Below are 16032 nucleotides of genomic sequence, written 5' to 3' on the forward strand. Positions count from 1 at the left end.
ATGCCTTTGTCCAGTTCATTCCTCCCTCTCCCTTTCCCACCTCCCACGAAAGCTCTCTCCACAACGAAGTTGTTGTAAGCCCGGAATGTGTGGCAACGCATGCGCTTTACAATGGAACAGAGAGAGCGAGAGAGTGGCAGTGCCCGAGGGAGAAAGTTTCTGCAGAGCAGACATCGAGGGTCCATTGAGGGCTGCCAGGTGTGCACTAAATGTTAATTTCACTCGAGATTATAGTCAGAAAAGTTGGAACATCCTTGTAAAATAAGTTTACTTAATGCTAATAGGTACAAAGATTCGCACCCTTCAACGTTGCCAATATTCCTTTATCTTCTCTAAGTAGAAACAGATATTAGTGGACCCTGGCAGCCCTATTAGCTTTAATATTTAGCATGGAATTGAATTGGCGCCACTTTACATGCCCGGATAATCGTCCAACCGATAGCCCAGGAAGCTCTCTCCCGCGCTTACGCTGTAGCTCTCAGTTCTGTTAACAATATGTTGGGGTTTATTTTGTATTTCTGACTGCTTTTTTCTCTCTGTAGCACTCTCTTTAGGCCAACTGCCACAGTTGCGATTCCGTTTCGGCTCTCCGTTGGGGCTCACATCGTTTCAATTGCCTTCGATACGCTCAGAAGTCTCCCGTCAATTAGAGTGTAAAAACGTTACGCTCCAGAACATAACGGTATAATAAAACGAAACAAAACGCAGCGCCGCCGTCATCAGAGACATCCGTTCGCAGGATACAACCAAAATAATATATATATACATACATACAGCAACAGCAACCACTCTACAAACAACGAAGCACTTGACAACGAAACGTAAAAGAAAACTAAACCAAACGTGGAAATTCTACATAATTTTATATGCGAAAGCTCAAGGTTTTCGCCACCAATTGAGGATTTACAAGTGCAATGTGAAAGTCAGCCTTATACGATAGCTGAATGTGCCACTGTGTGCGTGTGCTTGCGGGTGAGTGAAGAGTGGAAGTGTGTGTGAGTGAGAGCGTGTGTAAATGTAAATACCACGAAAATCGCTGAAAGCCGAAAAATAAAACCAGAAGCAGAGAAAGAAGCAGAACCAGAACCAGAACCAGAACCAGAGGCAAAAATCAGCGAAGACGTCGAACGTTGATGGGACGCGACTGTAAGCACAGACGGAGCCAGAGGCAGAGTAACGGAACTTGGCCAGAAAGAGCAACAGAAACAGAAACAGAAACAGAGCGAGTAAGTGCCGTTATTGTTATATGTAGTTTACAGTTACAGGGAACGTTAAATAATGGAAATTTATGTGGCCAGGAGCAGCTAAGGGAAAGTGGGGCCACTTCAAGTAGCCAATTGCTCACCCACACCCACATCCAAGCACACACACAGACTGAGTGGAGGTGAACTTTTAGTTGTTGTAATTTTGGGTCAAACTAAAGTTCCAATCCATGACGATGATCATAGTGATGACTATGATGATGTACGGGCATAATGATGCTTTTGATGTTGATAATTAATAGTTCATTCACATCTCCATCTACGAGCAGCTGAAAAGTCTTTGGGAGTTCCCCTTTTCCAGAGTTACAAGAATTCCCTTTGGTGTTTGCTCTCTTCCACCCTCCTTCACCCACACACACACTCCCACTAGCACACACCAGTACACCCAAACACACCTACACGTAGACGTCACGTTCGACTCCCACTCTTTCTGTGTATGTGTGTGTGTGTGTCTGCTTTTGTTTTAGTCCTTAGGTCCTTTGCTGGGAAATTGCTTTGGCCAACGGTGTTTTTCCCTGCTTCTACTTCTACTTCTTCTTCTTCAACTTCTTTTGCTTTCATTTTTGCTGGCGCTTTTCCCGCCGCTTTCCCACTTTGCTGCCACTTTGTTTTTGCGTAAAGGAACGCGGTCTTTGACAGCTCTCTTGGTAAAGCGGGCACCTGCGAATTTGCCATAAATTAGGCCCCAGACTCGTATGCGAATGTGCGATTTTACCATGGCCAACAGATATTTAAGCACTCAATGCCCAGGCGGGAGAGGTAGTAGCTAACAAAAAAAACGCGCCAAGCCTCAAGCCTACAACAGGGGAAACTCCTGATGGGCCAACATTTGAATTTGTTGCCTTTGGGGGCTTCTCAAAGTCCTGTTCTGATATGAACTGAAAACTCTAAGACCGTGTTTTATCATTTAACAATTAATACACCATAATTGCGAAAAAATCCTCTTGCCTACCTGTGTCCTTTGACAATTGCATAGAAAGAAGTAACTAATACATAATTGATGTGATAAGCGTATCTTCTAAGGAGATCATAATTTGGGAAAATACGAGTAGATGAACAGATGAAGCTTGAGTTAATCAAAAATCAAAATCAAAATCATAGTTCATATGTTGGGCTTCCGATGAGAGCCGGGGTAGTGCTAGTGGATCAGTGTTAGATTGGACTTGTTCTGGAGCAAATTAAGTTAAGTCCCGGACTAGCCTGCTTATATTACCCTGACAACATATGTATACATATAATTCAAATGAATTTGTTACTTAAATTCATATGAATTGCTCTCTTTATAAGGTTAATTAGCCTGTGTCCACTGTTTCTCGTTCTACGACTATCTTCTTGTCATTTGGTCAGTCCGAATGTCGTGGTCTGGGGACTGGCTCTGTCTCTGCCTCTGCCTCTGCCTCTGTCTGTGGCATGCGTGCCCCCAATGATAAATCCTCCTCTCCACAGCTTCCCCCTCTTGTTTTTGTGTGTGTATTTTGTGGCTGCTCCCCTTCAATTGGCTGGGCTCTTCACGGATTTTGTGCTCTATTTACCTACCTTATAAAAACACAATTTATTGCTGCCTTAACGGTTTCGCTTCCCTTCCCTTTACGTTTTGCTACAGTTCCATTTTGCCAGCATTTCTTTTCCTCTCTCTCTCTGGCTTTCTTTTTTTCGCGTTGCTTTGTTTTGTTTCATTCCAACTTAACTTTTCCGCTCTCTCTTTTCTGTTGTGTATTGTGTTGTATTTGTGTTGTGGTTCTTGTTGCTGTTTTACGAGTAGTGCTGGGGCTGTCCCATTATTGGCTTTCGGTATAAACTTTTTGCCATCAGTGACATCAGCGGGCAGGAGCAGTAGCCGCCGTTCCAGAGAGCCACTCAGGCCACTCTGGCCGGGATATACTCGCCATTTTGTAGTTGTTTGGCCTTGTTCGGCTTTTGAATCAATAAAGCAGCCGCACAATCGAGAGAAACTTCTAAATAATTGAAGGGAAAAGCCTTGGCCGAGCAGGTTTTCCCGTGCACAATGCCTCTTGCGAATGAAAATGGTAATGGGAATGGGAATGCGAACGGGAATGGAAATGGGATTTTTCCTTGCAGCGGCCCACCACTTTTTGTATGCATTTCAGAAACTGTAGCGAATATCCCTGCAAATAATTTAGTTACCACTTTCACTCTTCCAGCTGCATAGTTCTGTATTTTCCAGCATTTCTCTGGCTATGAAAACTTTTCGTGCAGCTTCCATTTTATCATTTGTTCTGACCGGGGAGAATCTACTGGGTGTTATGTTATCCCTTGAAAATTCCCCTCTTCACTTTGTGGTCACGTTCCTAGCTCTGGTGCAGCGTGAAAAAGTTTTGAATTTACGATAGTTGGATCGCCCTCCAAAAGCTTATACCGGAGCTCTCGCTTAACTCTCGGACGGCATAAGAGTCCCCCGCTGTGGCGATAATCTGTGATAAATGACACAGTACGGATCCATTCAGTCTTCAGAGGCCAGCGATGAGCACTTAATTGTGCAATCAAATCAATGCCAGTTTAAGCATTCATTTTAGGCCATTAGCCGACTAATTGGGTTGATCAACTTTTTCGGGTCGACGCGTCAAGTTTTCTTTATAGACTTCATGATATTGCGGGTATGGGTATGGGTATAGGTATGGGTATGGGTATGGTTATGGTTATGGGGGAGTCTATTAAGTTCGATGGCAATGTGTTTTAATTAGTTTCCAAAGCCACTCAGCTCTCAAGTTGCCAGCTCTTGCGGCATTGCATGGCACACACATTTTCCAGCCAAATGAGCGCACGTTTTTGTGAAGCAGCAGCATTTACCTGAATAATGAGTTTTCCATACCACCCCACTCAACCACACGTGCATGTGGCTGGCATGCATTTTGGCATGCAAAAAAAAAACAAACTCCTGGGTTCTCTATGGCGGTGCCGCACAGGCGACAGCCTTCAACATTTGCTGGCCATTCGGAGGCGTCGTACCGGAAAGAAATGCCATTAAAAACGCAATAAAAATGCAAAAACAAAAAAAAACATAAAAGGAAAAAGGAATACAACAAAGCGGAAAGTATAAAAAAAGTAGAGTAAGAATGAAATCCCCAATGAAAGAAATACGACATACATATGTACATATATAAAGAGAGTGGGAGGGTGGTCACAAAAAGAAGGGCGAGCATGGGATATGGGGATACGAGTAGTATGTCAACCTCTGCTGAACAGGTCTATACGTACGTTTGTCTAAATGTCTGCGTGCGTGTAGTAGTTTGAGTGTGTTCGAGTCTGGCGGCGTAAGTAGCCAAGGTGGAAAAATCGATATAAAACGAATACGGCAACATTTGGTGGGCCTCAAAAAAAAAAAAAGAAAATGAAAAAATGAAAAAATCCCAAGTTGAGACAGTTACGGAATGGGTTTTTTAGCCCCAACCAGGAACTTGTAAAAAATAAACGGAAAACTTTTTTTGCACGCACAACCAAAGAGCCCATTACCACGGCACCAGCCCTCATCCTGCACACACACACACGTAAACAGAAGCACACTCGCAGAGGCAACGAGGCAGACACACAGACACATAGACACTGGCACACGCATCAACAAAAGGAAAAATATAAAAAATAGAGAGACTAAAGTAAAGCGCGGCCCAGGGCCGTCCGCACGACTTAAAAGCGCAGGGCATATGAAAATTGCCATACAAAATATAGTACATAATTGGCTGCCACAACGATTGATGGGAGAAAGTAACATTCAACGGGGTGGGACGGTTGCCGATCCCCGAGTGAATTCAAAACTAGACATATACCCAGCAAACCAACAAACGTGCCTTTTGCCCAAGGCAACAAATAGAAATATCGAAAAAGAAAAACCGATCGCAACCGATCCGTTTGAGAGCTTTCATAAATGATACTTTCAATTCCACAAACGGATCCCAATGCTAGCGTATCACTTGTGAGCTTTTTGTTCACATATATACGAGTATATGTATGTGCATGTGTGGAGGGGAGACATAATGGTTTAAAAGCACAGCTTTTGAAGCAGAATTCTGCTGGTCTCGCTCGCATTGCCTGCTATTTAATAATAATACTATTAAGTCCCCAGTATCAAAAAAAAACATACGTATCTCTGTAAAACAACCCAAACTCAGTTTGCAGCGAATTATCGGAGGCTTAGGTTTTTCTCTCGCTCTCTCTTTCGCCGCGCCACTCAGAGTGGCATGTCCCAGTTGAGTAGCATAGCGTATATATAAATAAAACAACAGCAAAAACATAGAAAAAGAGAAGGCAGAGTATCATATGCAGTAGCAGATGAGCACGCAGCAGAGTGTAGAACGGTTTCATGGTGCGGCTGCAATGGTTGCCCCAGTAAGTATGCTACACACTCCTCTGAAGCAGCGAACGAGATGGAGGTAGCTAGAGGTAGAGGTAGAGAGAAGGAACAACTAGGTCCGTCCTTACGTGTGTCACGGCTTAAGTGCATATCACCGCATATTTTTCTCATCTCGGTCACCTGACATTTCAATTTTCAATTGGCTGAAAGGAATAAAATCCCTATCCATTTCTGATTTCGATTTTTCCACAAAAGATCGAGTACGACTGCGTCCATCGGCTTGTGGACTTGGATAGGTATGGGGTATATACGGGTATGGGCACATATTCTGCCAAATTGTCGACATATTGATTTCTAATTACTTGGCCCAACAGTAAATATATTTGGCTTAAGGTAGGACGTCAGGTGGCACGCCACTAAGAGGGGACGTTGATATGACTGGTGGGTGTGGGTGAATTGTGTGCAGGACTGCTTGGGGTTTGATGCCACACCGAAATTAAGGGGCTTTGTCTATTTGTTGTGGCGGCGTTGCCATGGCGGCCCCTATAGATTTTACTGCTGTCATGAATCATGGAGCCAAGGGAAGCCAAGGCCCATGATGCCCATGCCCATGCCCATGCCCATAGCCAATACCCATGCCCATACCGAATGCCCAATACCCACCGCTGAGCTCCTTGCCACGATTTTCCATTTGTACATTGCGTGTTTAGCAATTTGCGGTTATAATATAATGACCACTTGATTTGCTTTTGGCTTTGCCTCCGCTTTTGGGCTACGTTTACTAATTGCGCGCTTGTGTCGCCTGTTTGTTTGTGTGTGTGTATTTTGCAGAGCAGCAGCAGCAGCAGCAGCAGAAGAGGCCGAGCAACAGTCGCATATTCAACGCCGAGACGTATGCACGCTCAATGCTCGCCGCTGGCTGATGGCCAAAGTCGGAATCGGCATCAGAATCAGAATCGAAACTGGGACTCTACCGACAGGAGAACTTTACCACTGAACTGAGGAGCGACCCATTTCATTCCACCACATCGCCACTAAAAAAGAGGAGTACATATCAGGCATTGCGAGCCATTGAGCACACCTGTGGACTGGACCATTACCACCACCAATACCACTAGCAACCGAGCCCTAGGGAGAAGAGCAAGAGAACCATGTCCACTTCAAAGCGTCAACATCATCATTATCGAACGGGGTTCGTGTGGCTCCTTCTCCTCTCAACGGCCAGCGCCACTGTCAGTGCCATTGTGGAGCCAGAGGAGGCGGCCTTTCAAGGTGCGTATGACATTTGATTCCGTTTGTCCTCTCTCCCCTTTTCCTCTGTCATGCAGGTGTCTAATAGCGGAAATTCTGGTATTTCGTATTTCGTATTGGAATTTCAATTATGAAGCACCATGAAGAGTGGCCTGAAGTGGAGCGCACTGCGCCCTGACATATCAATAAGCGTCACCCTATTGTGTGACCATAACCGATGCCTTTGACATTAATGAGCAACTTAATTATGCGTGCGGTTGAGTCAGACAAACTCGCAGAAGAATAGAAAGGGAGAGATCTGTATGTGATGTGCTCTAGTTATGCAATGGGAATTTTGTTTGACGATTTTTCACTCACGTTTGGGGAACGACATCAACAGTTGATGGGCCGACGGTGGAGCTGATGGGATGATGTGTATGCTGATTCTGATGCTGACACTTCGATTTCAATTGCATGCAAAATGCGATTTTTCAATTTCAATTTGAATACGCAATGCACATGCCACAGGCAGAGGCAGAGGCAGCTGCAGTTGCAGCGGATGGAGGGACAGCGGCCCAGGGAGTGTCACTTGTGTGTGCATATGCAAATGTGTGTGTCTTCCTCTGTGAGCTGTGTATATGCTCCAGTGTCCAGTGCACTTTAATCGTCCCCACAGTTGCTTAATCAACTAGCAAGCCTGCATGCATGCATGAGTTTGTGTCTGAGCGTGTCTGTGCCATGTCCCATGTCCCATGCCCCATGCCTCATGCCACTGGCTCTCCTGATGGCACTTTAACAGAGTAGCTGACGTGTTCGTGTCTTCCGTCTCCATCTTTAGCTGCTTCTCGTTCTCCACCACTTTGGAATGGGTTGTGGGTGTGGGTGTGTGTGTGTTTGTGCCAGTTCGTTCCATTTAATACAATGTATGACGTAAGTGGCGGGCCACTCGGGCGTATGCGTAATGCCAGTAATGTTATACTTTTCTTTCCGCCTCAGAGAGAGGTGGCGGCACACTTTTCGGTGTCAAGTGAAATGCATTTACACAAATGGCACTGATTTTCTCTATCGTAAGAAATTTGCATTCGAATGCCAATCGAACATAGAGCCCAAACCTTTCTTCGGCTTAAATATCTATGGAAAACGATGAAAAACACCATCCTAGTTATTTAAGTAGTCATTAAGACCTCGTGTGTGTGTGTGGCAGGGCTCAACAGTTGGAGTGCTGGCGGAAGGTAGAACACAGGGCCCGGACTGTGCTCGAAATGTTAGCAGTGCCAGGCAGTAAATTACCAAAAGCGTATGCCTCTACAAGAAACCAGAAGCAGGATACCCAGACCAGACCTGACCAGACCAGCCCCAAAGTCCTTAAAGCTTATTAGAATTTATTGCGGACACGTCGGTCACACCCAGAGAAGACCCACCCATCCACCCATCTATCCGGACAGCCCCAGACCTGGACCTGGACACGCAGGACACTCAACTCGAACTAAAATGGAGTGAAATTATGAACTGGACTCGGCTCGACCAGAAACACGCCCCTCCCTATCATACATCTATGTGGATTACGCCTCACCTCACCCAAAATGCTAATGGCTCCTCTTCCCCTTCTTCCTCCCTTCACAGGTCACTGCGGCCACACCAGTCCCTGCGAGCAGCTCTGCTATGAGATCCACGACGGGATGTACGAGTGCGACTGCATCGAGGGCTACGAGCTGAACAAGAACGGTTACAGCTGTCAAGGTGCGTTGAGGGACCTCATCCCCCGAAACCCCGAAACCCCGAAACCCTGAAACCCCAAAACACCAAATTGATTTGGCATTTCAGTTATTGCCCGGGAATCGGCCTGTAATGGATGGCAAATGGCATCGAATCGAGATGGGTGTCGGGGCTAGGCCTGTGCAACCTTTGTTATTATTTACATTTATTCATTTACGTCGGTGAATTATTATTTTGGAATTGCTCATCCGGCCATTCGTATATTGATATTGTTGCATGCTGCATATCCTGTAGCTCGTCTCTCTCCTGATGTGTATTTTCCATTTAATATTTGGGTGTTTTGCTACAACACACCAGCTGCAGGATATCAAATGAATATATAAACCATGAGCTGCGAAATACTAGTAAAATACTAGGTTCAATTCTAGAAGAGGAAGCCTATACACGACGTTATATCTGCATTTGACAGTTGGGGAATTTTTGAGTTTTGTAATTTGTTTCGCAATTGCGTGTCTGAAGAGGAGTATCCGGTAGCAAAGTTATGCAAAGCTCTCCTCCCATTTCATAAAAAAACTTCCTATAGCCAAAAAATATTTAAAATTAATAATAAATTCAAAATTTTTTTTTTTAACTTTTTTTCAATTAAAAATACTTTGAAAGGTATTCAGCTAGGCGACTCTTTCATAGTTCTATGTTTGTCTGCTCCTGTTAAAAACTAATTTAAATTGCGAGTTCTATGACCTTAAACCTTTTCCATTTTCGCTGTTTTTTTCTCCGCTTTGCAGTTATTAATTCGACAGGAAATGGATCCGATGGTCACGGCAAGTCCGACGAGGATGTCCTCTATCAGAAGGGAGCCTCGTTCAGTGCGAAGCTGGCCAACGATGACAGCAAACTGATGTCCCAGGGGGCGTATGCCGGTGCAGCTGGCCCCGGTGCCACAGGGACCAGGGGCAATGGGAACGGAGAAGATGAGTCCGACTCCGATGGCGATAGCTACGACTACAGCGAGGGCGATGACTCCAGGTCGAGGTTGCAGGAGGAGCAGCAGCAAGAGCAGCAGCAGCAACAAAAAGTCAATTCAAACGATTATTACATATCAGCGGAGAGCATCAATTTCAATTCGGAGGGCGATGGCCCGGAGCCGGATGTGGCCGATTTTAGAGCGGCCAGCACGTCAAGAACAACCACAATCAGTACCACCGCAGCGCCTAAAACCACCACCACCAGCACCAGCACCACCACAACAGGAGCCCCAGTCCCCCCCATGACAGCGAGGGGCAGCAGCCAGAATCAACTGGATGTGGACTATGGGGAGAGCAATGGTGCGAATGGTGGGGATGACTACTATAACTACAAGTCCGACATGTCAATCTACGACGATGTCAACAATAATCAATTAAACTTAAGACGCAACAGCAACACCAATAGCAACAGCAAATCGCAAACATATCAGCCGACAAGCAATACGAACAAGAACTATAACAAGAACAATAACAATAACAAGAACAAGAACCGCAGGACCAACAGCAACAGCAAGGTTCAAATGCATATCACGAGGGTATACATCAATCGGAACAACATATCAGGAACGGATGTAGAAATGGGAGGAGTTACAGGAGCAGATCCAGCGCCAGCGATAGCCACCAGCACCAGCAGGTGGGTACAGTAAAGGGAATCCTCATCAAACTAATTAGAACGAGGCGACCGCATTTCATATTTCAAATGACTCATTCCATGCCATCTCCAACAGCAGTTCCAGCTGCAATCTAGATTGTGGATCCGATGGCATCTGTGCCTTGGAGGCAACCGCGGCCAGCTCCCGCTGCCTGTGTCCCTTTGGCAAGACGGGCATTGGCTGCCAGGAAGGTGAGAGATACATGTTGTATGGGCGATGTGATATGAAGCTAATATCGGCTGTTTTTCGCCCTTTAGATATACGGGCACATGTGCCGCGCTTTGCCAAGCGCTCCTGGCTGGCATTTGCCGCTCTTCACGGGGCTTACAAGCACGTCCAGCTGCGCCTGGAGTTCCGTCCAGAGTCCTTTGACGGCATCATATTGCTGAGCGGAGAACGCGACGATCTTACCGGAGATTTCATGGCCCTGCTGCTTAATAAGGGGTTCGTGGAGTTCTGGTTCGACTGCGGCTCTGGCGTGGGCAGCGTCCGATCCCGGGAGACCATCATGTTGAACGAATGGAACTCGGTGATCATCTATCGCCATCGCTGGGATGCCTGGCTGGTGCTCAATCATGGCACCAAGGTTCAGGGCAGATCCAATGTGAGTGGGGCAAGCCACCTCCCTGAAGTTCCCTTCTTATTGATTTAATTCTTTGCCAGGGCCTATTCTCGCGCATCACCTTCCGGGAGCCTGTCTTCCTGGGTGGCATTGGGAATATCACCGGCCTGGCCAAGCGCCTGCCACTGGCCGAGGGATTCTCCGGCTGCATTCGACGCTTTGTGGCCAACGAGCATGACTACAAGTTCACCGAGCATCCGCTAGGCGACGTCACCAATGGCTTCGATATACGTGAGTGTTATACAGTCATTTCGGGGTTCTTTTGCTAAACTCATTGTCTGTAAACAACACAGAGGACTGCTCGACGGACAAGTGTGTGCGCTATCCCTGCCAGCATGGTGGCAAGTGCCTGCCCTCGGATCAGGGAGCCGTCTGTCTCTGTCCCATTGGATACGTCGGAGACCTTTGCGAGATTCGCATGGATCTGCAGGTGAGCTTCATCGTTTAATGGCTTTCTTTTTGGGTGTTCTAATGCAAACTATTATAATAGGTGCCCGCCTTCAATGGGTCGTCATTCCTTCGCTATGCGCCGCTGGGTGACAGCGCGCTGATCTGGCTGGAACTGAAGGTGATCCTGAAGCCCGAACAGGCGGATGGCCTCATCCTGTATTCGGGCCCAGAGCAGCGAGGCGACTTCATTGCCCTGTATCTGAACGATGGCTTTGTGGAGTTTGCCTTCGACCTGGGAAGTGGACCTGCCGTAGTCCGGTAAGTGAGATTATGCCTAGTCTCCATCAGTTACTCATTCTTTGGTGTTCTCCTTGCAGGAGCGAGTACTCTCTCAGCATGGGCCAGTGGCACACCATCAAGATCTCTCGAACTGCCCGTTTGGCTGTGCTCAAGGTAAAGGCTAGCAAAATCCCCATCAATTTATGGCTTCTATACCCTGGCTCGTTTTTCCACAGATCGATCAGCACCAGGAGGTCATGACCATCTCCTCGAATGGTTTCTGGCACTTGTCCCTGGAGCAGAACCTCTTTGTGGGCGGTGTCAACCATGTCGACCGTCTGCCGCTGGACCTCAAGTACAAGCCTTTCTTTGTGGGATGCATTCAGAGGGTAAGTGAGCTCGGATATCCAGCAGCCATACTCTAATGTACCCTTTTCTTTGCGACACAGATTGATATCAATGGCCACTCGCTGGGCATTGTGTCCGAGGCACTGGGGGGCAGCAACATTGGCAACTGCCCCCACGCCTGTGTGGCCCGACCGTGCGGACCCCTGGCGGAGTGCGTGCCGCAGATGGAGAGCTACGAGTGCCGCTGCAGCATCTACAACGAGCGCTGTAACAAGGCCGCCGAAGTGCCGCCAGAACTGCTACCGGCTCTCCACAAGTCCAAGGTCCTCGAGACCAAGCACAATAAGGGTGGAGACGTAGACGGAGACACGGAGGAGGCCGTGGCCAAGAAAGTCTCAGTCCTGGCGCACAAGAAGCACTCGAAGAAGCGCAAGCATTTGCATAAGCCACCTGGCACCACCCCCATCACAACCACCACAGGCACAAGCACAACCACAGCCAAGCCCCACGCCACAGCCCCACGGGTGACGGATGATAAAGCCACAGCCCCAGCAGGGGCCTTAAGCAATGAGGAAATCGAAGATGATATCATATTCCGCTTTGTGCAGCAGCAGCAGCAGCAGGAGCGGCCACAGCAGCTGACGCCAGAGATGAGAAAGCCGCAAACTCCTTCTCCTTCCGCAAATCCTCCCCCAACTCCAGCTCTAACCATGGCCAAGCACTCGAGCAAGCATCAAGTGAGCAAGCACGAGCACCACCAGAAGCCAAACGCAGCCTTTGCTCACAAATTGAGCCGCCTGCCCACCCACTATGAAAGTTTCCAGACGAACCCGGACAGCGACATCCTCACATTCGAAGACAACAACGACTGGGTGGCCAGTCTGCAAAAGCAGGAGTTCGCCGATGCCTTGGCAACCAGCAGCCAGGGCAGCCAGGAGAGTCCGAGCCCGTCGGGCGAGGACGACAGCAATGCCTTTGTCTTTGATGAGTCCCTGTTCGATGCCTCGGACGGGACCGAAGAATATCAGCGGAAGCAGCTGAACGAGGACATGAAGCGCATTATGTCCAACTCGAACACGCACAGCAACCACAAAAAGGCGGAGCCCGAAGTACAGGCTGCACCCAGCGGGGTTTCCTCCAGCGAGACAGCGCAGTACAGTGAGGACTACAACGATGACGATGAACTGCTGTCGCCTGTGCTACATTCAGAGCTGGAAGTTCATCTGGAGACCTATGCTTCCACCACACCACAGACCCACACGGACTGGAGCCTTCTGAAGAAGTTCGACCTGTCCGCGGAGCACCAGTCGCAGGTGCAGGGAGTGCGCAAGAACTTTGGGGCCTGCTTCGCCGGCGCCGACAGCTATTTCCACTACAACGATGCGGACACCATGAGCCAGATCATCAGCTACAACATTGATCTTAATCTGCGCATCAAGACGCATTCGGAGAACGGCGTCATACTATGGACGGGCCGCCAGGGAACGACGGATGAGCACGACGACTATTTGTCTCTGGGCATTGAAAAGGGGTTAGTACCGATCCTACAGGGATCCTCCGAATACCACTTTATCATTCAAATTTTCACCAGATACTTGCACTTCCGCTATGATTTGGGCTCTGGTGAGGTGGACATTCTCTTCAATGGCACCAAGGTCAGCGACGGCCTGTGGCATCGTGTGCGAGCCATAAGGTAAGGACAACATGATTGATCTGTAAGTAAATAGATTACCGATGATTATCCCCTTTTGCAGGAACTCACAGGAGGGCTATCTAGAGGTCGATGGCCGCAAAACGTCCACGCAGCGAGCGCCTGGCAAACTGCGTCAACTAAACACGGATACGGGTCTATATGTTGGTATGTATTGGGATATGGATGGAAGTAATATCCACTCTTTGAGACTATTTGAATCAATGCTAAATTTATTTTTGTACTTTAGGTGGAATGCCGGATGTGGCATACTTCACGCATCGGCGCTACTACAGCGGCATCGTGGGCTGCATATCGGAGATCGTGTTGGCTGGCGAGATGAAGCTGAACTTTGACCCAAACACCCTGGGAACGGAGCACAACGTGGAGACAGGCCTACTATGAAACACTGCACTAACGCCTCAAGACTTTTTATATCGAATAGTTTAAATGTTATGTTAATTACACAAATGTCCTTTGTCGATTTGTGTTTGTACAAAAATACGCTTTTAAAAACAAAACAGAAGTTTAGAGAGAGGTTGAGGGAAGAGCATTTTTTTACACCAAGAGAAGAGGAGAGGATAGGAGAAGATAGGAGATGAGACGAGATGAGGAGTATCGAAACTAAATCTAGAGTGGAAAACATACTACATACATATTATATACAAACGTATTGAGTATATACAATAGCATACATACATATAGATATATATTTAATGAGCAAAGGAAATACCAAAAAAAAAACAAAAAAAAAACAAACAAAGGGCATGCATGCTTCGTATAGAGCCTGTGACTGTCAATACTTCAGAATGGAATAGTTTATATATACCTTTAGCAAAGAGGATTTATATCGCAATGAAAGAGTAAAATCATATAGAATATGATATATCAACCGTGTGCGGAGAATCGTAGTTTAACAAAACGGTATGTACGATCATGCCGGAAGTCCATTTAAGGAACGATTAACAATTACGATTACCGAATATCGATAGCGATACTTTAGTGTGTTGAACCGTTACGCTTTACATGCAGAGCTGCCGTCTTTTTTGTACAACACACACACACACAAACCCCACACCACACTACACTGCTGTACACACTCAAATTACACACACACGCGTGCAAATGCATATTGGCAACACTTTCGTTTTTCGCATTGCTGTACCTAAAACAAAAACTATGAACTGTATAACTGTACATTCTGTACTATTTGGCGCTTCTTGGAAGATCCTGTCAAAACACAAAACGAACGAATCAAAGAACGGAGTAGTAGAGGAACATATTAAATGGTAAGTTAATAAATGTGTAGCGTGTATTAGTATATAAGTCGGCACATAAACAACACACACACGCAGAGGGAGAGACAACGACACGAACACAGACAAACACGCCTGCCTAAGTAACTTTTATATAAAACCAATCGTAAGATACTAATAAAAAGACACCAAAGAATCTTAAGCCATACGTAAGAACACTAACACACACACACACACACACACACGCTGAACAAGAATTGAAACACTCTACGTATGTGAGCGATTTTTAACAATTTATACTACCATACAAGATACAATATACATACATACATACATAACAACAGAACAAAGAACTAAAAAAACAAAAACAAAACTAGCTAAAGAAAACAAAAACCAAAAGAGTAAAAAAACAGCAATTTAACAATCCAATAGCGAAATTTTTAACAAAAAATGCGAGACAAACAACTAATCCAATCCAAATAGCCTGTGGAAACATTTATAAGGGTTCAAAGAATGAGAGACGAAACAAAGTAACGTAAAACAAAAGCAGAGAGCAGAAAGCAGAGAAATCGTTTGCACTCTCATCTTATGAGTATGATTTTGTAGCTTAAAGGGATAATATCCACGTATGTAGTTATATACACATCATAATAAATTTGCGTAACTATATATATGACTATGAGAACTATAGAAAACAAATGCGTAACATGAATAAAGAAATCACAACCACCAATCAATGTAAAACAAAATTAAACGACATTCAATGTAGCTTATTTGTATGATGGAATGGAGATCGAAGCATCGAGACATTTAATTTCGTACATTGGTTTGCAGAAAATAAAAATAAAAAGCGACTCTACACGGCATTTAATTTCTGGGCTTTGATATTTGAATTTAGCTTTTGAGCGCGCAATTGTCGGAACTGATGTCGTTTGGAACCATGAAACATGGAACATGAGTTATCGATAACGATTATCCGCCTGCCTGGAAAATATATTAAAACAAATATTTGACGATTCCCAAGAGTTTTTAAGGTATATTAAAGAACAAAGCGTATAGAAACTTCTATACGCAGGTTTTTTAATTTCGCTTTCTAATAAGTACTTCCTTACATTATTTATTCCCCAAGACTGCAAATATATCCTCGTCACTCATTCACTTTCAAACTTAGGCGCGCAGCTCTACTATCCAGTCGATACTATCGAGGGGCGGTTGTTGGATTTTTCACCTGTTTAAAGTGTGGTAAAATCAGCTG

The 16032-nt window shown here is 45.9% G+C and overlaps 1 protein-coding gene across 1 annotated transcript; it reads left to right on the forward strand.

Annotated features, from left to right (window-relative positions):
• Positions 1–6719: 6719 nt before the first annotated feature.
• Positions 6720–14211, forward strand: LOC6592294 (pikachurin). Its single transcript, XM_026986663.1, has 14 exons — positions 6720–6840; positions 8422–8538; positions 9300–10173; positions 10271–10383; positions 10450–10796; positions 10856–11045; positions 11108–11244; positions 11305–11522; positions 11582–11657; positions 11720–11872; positions 11933–13362; positions 13423–13524; positions 13586–13689; positions 13772–14211. Exons 1-14 carry the CDS (start codon positions 6720–6722, stop codon positions 13924–13926), a joined length of 4137 nt encoding a protein of 1378 aa, XP_026842464.1. The 3' UTR covers positions 13927–14211.
• The last annotated feature ends 1821 nt before the right edge of the window (positions 14212–16032 follow it).

Source organism: Drosophila persimilis, unplaced genomic scaffold, assembly GCF_003286085.1.
Source record: "Drosophila persimilis strain 14011-0111.01,24,50 unplaced genomic scaffold, DperRS2 tig00000002-arrow-pilon, whole genome shotgun sequence".
NCBI classification, from domain to species: Eukaryota; Metazoa; Arthropoda; class Insecta; order Diptera; family Drosophilidae; genus Drosophila; species Drosophila persimilis.

Coding starts and splice junctions, on each gene's coding strand:
- LOC6592294 (XM_026986663.1), top strand. CDS start 6,720: ATGTCCACTTCAAAGCGTCAACATCATCATTATCGAACGGGGTTCGTG. Junction 11,245..11,304: donor AGATTCGCATGGATCTGCAG/GTGAGCTTCATC, acceptor CTATTATAATAG/GTGCCCGCCTTCAATGGGTC. Junction 13,525..13,585: donor CATCGTGTGCGAGCCATAAG/GTAAGGACAACA, acceptor CCCCTTTTGCAG/GAACTCACAGGAGGGCTATC.